Below are 7,820 nucleotides of genomic sequence, written 5' to 3' on the forward strand. Positions count from 1 at the left end.
TAAAAACATTGTTTTTCTATTTGTTTAAAATAAAATCTGTCACTTAATCATCCTCATTTTTTCTAAAAAAAAAGTATTAATTTGGCAAAAAGGACGCTCTGGTGAAAGAAATTAACGTCTTCTTCTCTCGAGAACAAGGGTTGTGTGTAACTGGTTTCGTGTTTGAAAGCCTGCGTTGTAAATTCCATTTGGCAGTGGTTGGGTTGGGGGCAACTGCAAATGGCTGCAAGGGAACGCATCACACTGCAATACTTACCATATGACGATCGGCTGGCGTTGTATTTTCGCATAAAAACCCGTGCACCTACCATAGAAAAACACTAACACACAAGGAGAGAACTGGAGAGCAAAATTAGCATGCAAGAAGAGAATCCAGAATTGGACGAGATGGTCGAAGAAGATGATGACTCTGATGGGCCTCCACCTGGATTTCAGTGCGTCATCACTCGACCGTTATACCATGCGGAAAAGGACGAAGTTGATGAAGAAGACGATGAAGGCCCACCGCCTGGGTTTCACTCCACTGCTCCAAAACCCTCGCCAGCGTTTCATTCTTCTGGTTGGATGAAGTAGTTTCGTTTTTTCCCCTGCATTTGAAAATCCCAGTTTATTTGGTTTATCGTCTATCGCAGAATTAATTGCATAAGCTTGCTTGCTGTTTATATCTACAATAATCTACTATTTTGGTCGGTATTGAAAAGATTGCGTTTCTGGAAACTTCCTGTTTCGCATCAATCTTCACAATAATTTGGGTTTCTCGAGATACTTTTTTGATTAGATATCAAGACATGAATCTTTTGTAAACGTTTTAGTCTGTGCTGGGTTGCCCGTCCTTTCTCTCACTTCATCTTGAGTATTATAGGAACATGCTAGAAGTTACAGAAAGGGGGAAAAAAGAAAGAGAAGGGTTTGGCATAGTATTGTGGATGATATAATTTTTAGAATAGATATTGTTTATGATTGATGTTATTTAATGTTTTTTTAAACGGAAAATGGCAAACATCTTTCTTTAAAAAATGAAGAAAAAGCCAGGCGAAGGACCTTATCGCTTCATTTATGTGTCATTTCTCTTAAATGTGGTTGAGGGTGATGGGTGATGAACTAATGCATATGTGATGGATAATTGCATGGTTGCATAAATTTTGTGGTGCGTACCCAAGTGTATTACAGGGGGAGTCTAGGTTGATTTTGTTGAGTAAGGTCTTTATCCGAGTTTTTGGAGCATATTTCCTTCTATTCATCAAATCAGTTGATCAATTGGTGCAAGCATTTTCTTCACTCTGAATTTAAAAAGGAACCTATCATGTTTAACGGCATCTTACACGAACTTCCTTTGCTTGTTAATTGGTGTGTTAAAAGTGCTGCAATAAGGTTCGACGGAGTTTTCATTAATGAAGGCTCCGGAAGATTTCAAGCTGCACCCGTCTTTGAATCATGATATCAGAACCCTTTTATGGGATGGAGAACTATCAATCGTAGTATCTGGTTTTCTTCGTCAGATGGAAAAAAATAAATTCGGTGGCCCGCATCTTAACTTATTGTCTCAGCTTTATTGCACGGACGGGATATGTCTTATTTTTCATTGATGTTTGTAGCATATAAATAAAAGCTTTTTCCCCAGCGTATTTCCTTGCTATGGTTGAGTTGAATAATTGCTTTCATCAGATGAGGACAGCAAACAAGAAGATGTGGAAGATGACGATGTTGGGCCGCCACCAGGGTGGGAGTTTTTTTCTATGGCAAATGCATTACCTAAACTATCATCAAACTCAGCAGGTCACTTTTTCTCATTTTCCTATTTTGTTAAAGAGTTTTAATTTGTTAACCCTTTTGAATGTGTCTGCTCTAGTTATGTAACTCCTACAACTTCTCATCATTACTGTTTAGCTGTAGTTCTCTTCATCAATGGATTTAGGTTTTCATGCATTTATGATCGATGTAACAAGAATCACTAATGTTGTGGGATATATTTGCTTAAAACCTGTTTTATGAGCATAATCACCATACCAGAAATTGATTGTGATTAATAATATATATTCTGAAATTTGAGATTGTCATTAATTTGTGAATATATGAAGGCCGTGGTAACTATGTGAACACTGTACCTTTTCATTTCCATGGTTTATTTGTAAATGCTTAGTTTTCTCAGATGCAAATTTGGAGAGCAATGACGAACTAAATGAAGGTGAAAGTGAAGGTGATAGTGATGATGAGGGACCTCCTCCTGGATGGGAAAAAGTGTCGCATCATCGAATGCCTCCATCATGTACCCCACCATTGCAGCCATCACAAGCAGTTTCTTCAGGGTGGGTTTTTCCTCATAACCTTTTCCCTTTTCGTTTACACACTGTTTTTCAGTGTTATCAAGGCGGTTATACTGTGTCACAGAAGGCATATTTTGAACCTGTAAATTTCCAGGCATGTGAATAACTGAACTGCGTGACGTCTATACAACTTACATGTTTCAAATTTGATTAATTAGTGATTTTAATAACTCCCATGCTGTCTCATTTGATTTATTGTGGCCTAGATGATAATACATGCATTAAAAAAGGTTATTAAGGAATCAATGCATTTAGTTTTTCCTTGTGCTTAGTTTTTAACAAGCACAAGGTTTGTACATGCGTATTTTTCATATAAATTGAAATGGTAGCTCAATTTTATGCTCCCCACAAACAAATGTGATGCCGATAACTTGATGCTATGGGATGGTGACATTTTGGAAGTCAAGTGATGAAGTGGGAGCGGCGTATTTTCTTGGTCATTTGACATACCAAATTTGACATCAAGTTTTACCCATTGGTGGTTATAATTGTTTTGTGTTTGCTGGGAATAATATGAGCATGTAATTATAATTTAAACTAGCACCACTAAGTGGTTAAATTTTTTAAGTTTTACTTGTACCTAATTATTCAACCTAACTAGAATAATCAGTGTGAGAATCAATTGATGAACTGTACACATGGATGTCAATTTTATTTTACACTTGTTTGAACTAAAGTTGGTATCATGCCGCAATCAATTTTGTTTTTTTCTTCATTTTACTTTTTTTTTTGATGTGACAAATCTGTAGAATCTGACAACAGGGCAATAAATCCATCTGTATTCTAGCATTCTATTTACTCCTTAGTCATTTCCCGAACAACCTTTTTTTTCCCATTGGTCTTCTGCTACTATAAAAACCTGGACCAAATCTTAATTATATAATGGGGTGTTTGCAAGTTTTTCAGACTTTAAAGGTGAGTTCCAATAGCTCCTGTTTTCTCTTGTTTTTGAAACTCAGAATTTTTCCTTGATTTTATGTAAATTATTGAGTGTTTGTTCAAAACGATTAAATTGCTGAGACATCTTGAGAATTCAGGTCGAATTCAACTGAAATTGAGAACTAAATCCGGGGAAGTTATTTCAAAATTTCAGTGCTTAGTAACACGACTTTTTGAAGTGGTGATTTCTCATCATAGTTTTGACGTACAACTTTTCTATTATATAACCCAAATCAGAACGTTTTGACGTGACTTATTAATTAGGGTTAGAGAGCATCTAGGTCAACTCAAATTTAATGAGGTTTAGAACTTTCTTGTCTTTCTCATTTGGTAGACTGGAGGGTTGTGAATTCTAGAATCGTCGGTCTTTTATGTGATTATATATTTGTAATCTATCTAGACATGTTTCCAGACTCCAGTTTATCAAAAAGTGGGCTAAATTAAATATATGTCCTGTAGTAGAAAAAGTCGACCTCCAGAGTTGGTGGACATTGAATTGACACTGATGCTTGCTGTCATTTCTTCCTTCCTAACTTGTATTTTAGACAGTGAAATGGGGAGCAAACAAGAAACTTCGAAGAATAATTATGAAATGCCTCAATCGGAGTCACAATTGACACCGTTGCCCTTACTCGGGCAATCAATGCCACCAACACCTCAATTACAGCCGCTGCCACCATCAGCATCTCCTGCTGGTACGTCTTATGAATTCCTGAACTTTGCGATGAGTACACACGGATGTGTTAAAAATACAGTAGACTTCAAGTGATTGTTCTTCCTTCTTTGCATGTGGTTCTTTGATATTCTGTTGTTCTATCATAAATTCCTTTTTTGCAAATTTGATACCTTAACAAGATACTTCACTATTAACTCCATAACATTATTGTTTTAATGAACTCTTGTTTTCTTTTTACCAGTTTTCTTTTTATATGGTTTTCTAGATATATACTGCCCTCATGCCTAAAAAAACCTTGATCCATTTTATATTTTGATTATTATTTCATAATTGGTGCTTGTAACTTTTGAACCATTTTCCCAGAGGATAGCTGTGTGATAAATGAAGGTGCTTGGCATTTGTTTCCTTCCTCTAGTTATTGTTTTTGTTATTCATATTTAGAAGCTGGGAGTAAAGGAGATGCAAGGGATGTGGACAAAAGGCCCACATCTGTGCCAGCTGCTTCTCCAAAGCAATCTGTTCCTGCTGGTACGGTAGACTACAATTGATTCTTCATCCTTCTTTGCTTGTAATTCCTTGATACTCTGTTGTTCTAATATGATTCTTCTTTTGCAAATTTGATAACGTAACAAGATACTTCTCTATCAACTCCAAAACATTGCTGTTTGAATGAACTCGTGTTTTCTATTTAATAAGTTTTCTTTTTAATGGTTTTCCAGATATATACATCCCTCGTGCCTAATGAAACCTTGATCCATTTTATATTTTGATTATAATTTCATACATGGAACTTGTAACTTTGAAACCGTTCCCAGTGGATAGCTGTATGATAAATGAAGGTACTTGGCATTTGTTTCCTTCCTCTCGAATAGTATATCATTTCTGTTCTTCATGTTTAGAATCTGGAAGCAAAGGAGACACAAATGATGTGGACAAAAGACCCACGTCTGCGCCAATGGCTTCTCCAAAGCAATTTGTTCCTGCTGGTATGTCTTCTGAATTCCTTAAATGAGTAACAATGAATGTGAAAATTTAGAAATACAGTGGACTTCAATTGATTCTTCTTCCTTCTTTGCATGTGGTTCCTTGATATTCTGTTGTTCTATAATGAATCCCATTTTTGCAAATTTGATACCGTAACAAGATACTTCACTATTAACTCCACAACATTATTGTTTTAATGAACTCTTGTTTTCTAGATATATACAGCCTCATGCCTAAAGAAACCTTGATCCATTTTATATTTTGATTATAATTTCATAAATGGTGCTAGTAAATTTCAAACCATTTTCCCAGAGGATAGCTGTGATAAATGAAGGTGCTTGGCATCTGTCTCTTTCCTCTCAAATATTTTATCGAATTTGTTCTCCATATATAGAATCTGGGAGTAAAGAAAACACAAAGGATGTGGACAAAAGGCCCAAATCTGTGCCAGCTGCTTCTCCGAAGCAATTTGTTCCTTCTACTTCGCATCCATCGACACCAAATGCGGGGTCATCATCGTCTGGTATGCCCATGAATGGTCAATTTTTTAATTTTAAGCATTGTCATTTTTGCTCAACTGAGTCCATCTATTGCCTTTGGAAGGCTAGTTGTCTTAAATAACAGTTAATCTAAGCGTCCAATGAATGTCAGCTGTATGAAATATTGCAAGTCTTGTATTTTGAGGTGGAGATGCTAAAAATTGTTTAAACTAATATCAAACCACACTAGCACATTCTCTCTGGCAAGGACGGTCTAAACCCGATGGTACAACATTGTGGAACTTGGAAGACACGGATTAACTGTACAGTACCTCTTTGTTTAGTATATGACTTGTATTTTTGTGGAAGTGGGCTAGGTTTTGCAATATGCTAAACTTTTGTGCTGTTTCATTTGCTTATATGCTCACACAACAAGATAAAAAGCAAAAGTTTTTCTTGGCTATACTTGGCATGATTTGGTGAGATTCATCAACTATGCCTTCTGTAAGTTTATGCGCATTGCATGTCAAAATCTATTCTAAATAGCACACTGAATTTTGCTTCCAGGATTTTGTTGGTATTTGAAACATTTAGTTATTGTTTGCAAGAGTTTATTTTAAGTGTTTCTCAACTTCTATGTATAATTTCCAAACATTTCATTGAAACACTTAAAATAATTTTGTGCAAACAATATGTTAGAGTTGCAAGTATAACTAGAGCAGCTTTGTTTTTTCATTATTACTTGTGCTAACAAGATGTGATATGGTATTGGATTCAGAAAAGGCTCAGCTAGTGTGTGGTACGTGCCGGAAATTGCTGTTGTATCCACGAGGAGCGAAATGGGTTCAATGTCCAGGCTGCCAAGAAGTCAATTTTGTCCTAGAAGGTCTTCCGCAATCCTTGCCTTCTACTTCATGATTTCTAATGAAATTTGTGGATTCCTTTGTCAACATTTGTATCAGTCAAAAATGAATTCCGAGTTACATAGAAAAATGATATCTCAACATTTGTTCCTCCATTCCGTCAAAGTAACAATTCAATTAGAAGTTCTTTCTTTTATCAATAGCTTCTCGATGAAGTGATACCACTCTATCTGTTTTCATGTTTTTGCAGCCCATGAAGTCGGACAAGTTAAGTGTGGAAATTGCGCAGTATTGCTTATGTACCCGCATGGGGCTCCAGCAGTTCAATGTACTTCTTGTAGTTTCGTCACCGAAATTGGTGTACGTTCCTCTTTAACTTTTAGGCAACATATTTTGTAATGCTCCAATTTATGTATGGAATTAGGGAGTACTCTGATTTTATAATGCCATAGAGAATCAATGATCAGCTGAATCTTCAGTTTTTATACATTTCAGAGTTTCTAATATTCGAGTCCATCTATATTCTAAAAGCGAAATGTACATCCATGCTGGAAAGTATGTTCATCGCTGGTTTCTTCTCATCTTAATGTGTAGGCAAAGAACATCCGACCTCCTCTTTCAGTTCAAATGGCCCAGAGACGTCGCCGTCCCATTCGAGGCCGAACGCGGTAGGCTGCTTAAACAAGATGAGAATTCTGTCCCGTTTAAATTTGTATTTCAAGATTGTGATGTCCGTAATTGTAGCCCCTTTATATTTGGCAGAGCATGATTTCCATTAGAAGAACTTTTAACAACCATGAAATATTAAATTTTAATGCTATGGCATATCAGAAAAAGAACAACGTAAGAAGGATATCGATTCATAAATTTTACATTCTGAATTGGCAACTGCGGTGATTTTTATGTAGTGTATAATTTACTTGATAAGCCACACATCTTTCAAGAGAGGGCAATTCAAGTTTGCTATCAACTCAGGGTTTCTCATTAGCCAACATAATGACATTAAACCAACTACACTTCGTACACGGGATACCTAAATTTCCTTGAGTTGATTTTGAAAATTTTGAGTTGTTTTTATCAAAAGTTGAACACAAAGGTGCACACGCTGATATATCAGTGACTTCAGTTTAACAAAGAAAATTTTAGTATGTTGATGGTATATAGGTAGTATAATTTTTGAAATATAAAAAAATCCTCTATGTATTTAATGAATTCTGTTTTTAATAACTGCCAAAATATTTCTTATCTAAATTTTTAATTTTACATAATCATAGTTTATAACATAAAATTTTTTATTATAAAAAATCATTAATTTAAAGTAATAAAAAATTATTTAACATAAATTAAATATATATGTATATCGAAACTTAAATTTGATAACAAGAATAACCAAATTCACAAATAGACGAAGGTTATTCATGTTATCAAATTTAAGTTTCAGTTCGTTTTTTTAATTTTTTTGAGGTAGTTTTAGTCATTTTTTCGATGTGACGATGACGTGTGTAGTGTAAAAAATTGGCTAAATAACTTAAAAATGTTTGAAATAACTTACATA

The 7,820-nt window shown here is 35.1% G+C and overlaps 1 protein-coding gene across 3 annotated transcripts; it reads left to right on the forward strand.

Annotated features, from left to right (window-relative positions):
* The first annotated feature begins 57 nt into the window (after window positions 1–57).
* LOC142517742 (uncharacterized) lies at window positions 58–7,337 on the forward strand. 3 transcript variants are annotated; one of them, XR_012813363.1, is made up of 11 exons: window positions 60–559; window positions 1,666–1,776; window positions 2,150–2,303; window positions 3,807–3,958; window positions 4,381–4,467; window positions 4,839–4,925; window positions 5,318–5,446; window positions 6,181–6,288; window positions 6,516–6,625; window positions 6,860–7,030; window positions 7,231–7,337. XR_012813363.1 is itself a non-coding variant. In XM_075620145.1 (10 exons), exons 1-10 carry the CDS (start codon window positions 358–360, stop codon window positions 6,935–6,937), a joined length of 1,215 nt encoding a protein of 404 aa, XP_075476260.1. In that variant the 5' UTR covers window positions 58–357; the 3' UTR covers window positions 6,938–7,146. The 3 variants fall into 3 exon arrangements, 2 of the variants coding, with proteins under 2 accessions (XP_075476260.1, XP_075476259.1); XM_075620145.1 differs by lacking the exon at window positions 7,231–7,337 and having other exon boundaries at window positions 58–559; window positions 4,384–4,467; window positions 6,860–7,146; XM_075620144.1 differs by lacking the exon at window positions 7,231–7,337 and having other exon boundaries at window positions 6,860–7,146.
* The last annotated feature ends 483 nt before the right edge of the window (window positions 7,338–7,820 follow it).

Source organism: Primulina tabacum, chromosome 11 (genome assembly GCF_025594145.1).
Source record: "Primulina tabacum isolate GXHZ01 chromosome 11, ASM2559414v2, whole genome shotgun sequence".
NCBI lineage: Eukaryota > Viridiplantae > Streptophyta > Magnoliopsida > Lamiales > Gesneriaceae > Primulina > Primulina tabacum.

What these genes read in the sequence shown, in the direction of transcription:
- LOC142517742 (XM_075620144.1), top strand. Translation starts at nt 358, where the DNA reads ATGCAAGAAGAGAATCCAGAATTGGACGAGATGGTCGAAGAAGATGAT. An exon ending in AAAGCAATTTGTTCCTGCTG is followed by an intron (nt 4,926 to 5,317) that starts GTATGTCTTCTG and finishes CTCCATATATAG; the next exon opens with AATCTGGGAGTAAAGAAAAC. An exon ending in AGTCAATTTTGTCCTAGAAG is followed by an intron (nt 6,289 to 6,515) that starts GTCTTCCGCAAT and finishes ATGTTTTTGCAG; the next exon opens with CCCATGAAGTCGGACAAGTT.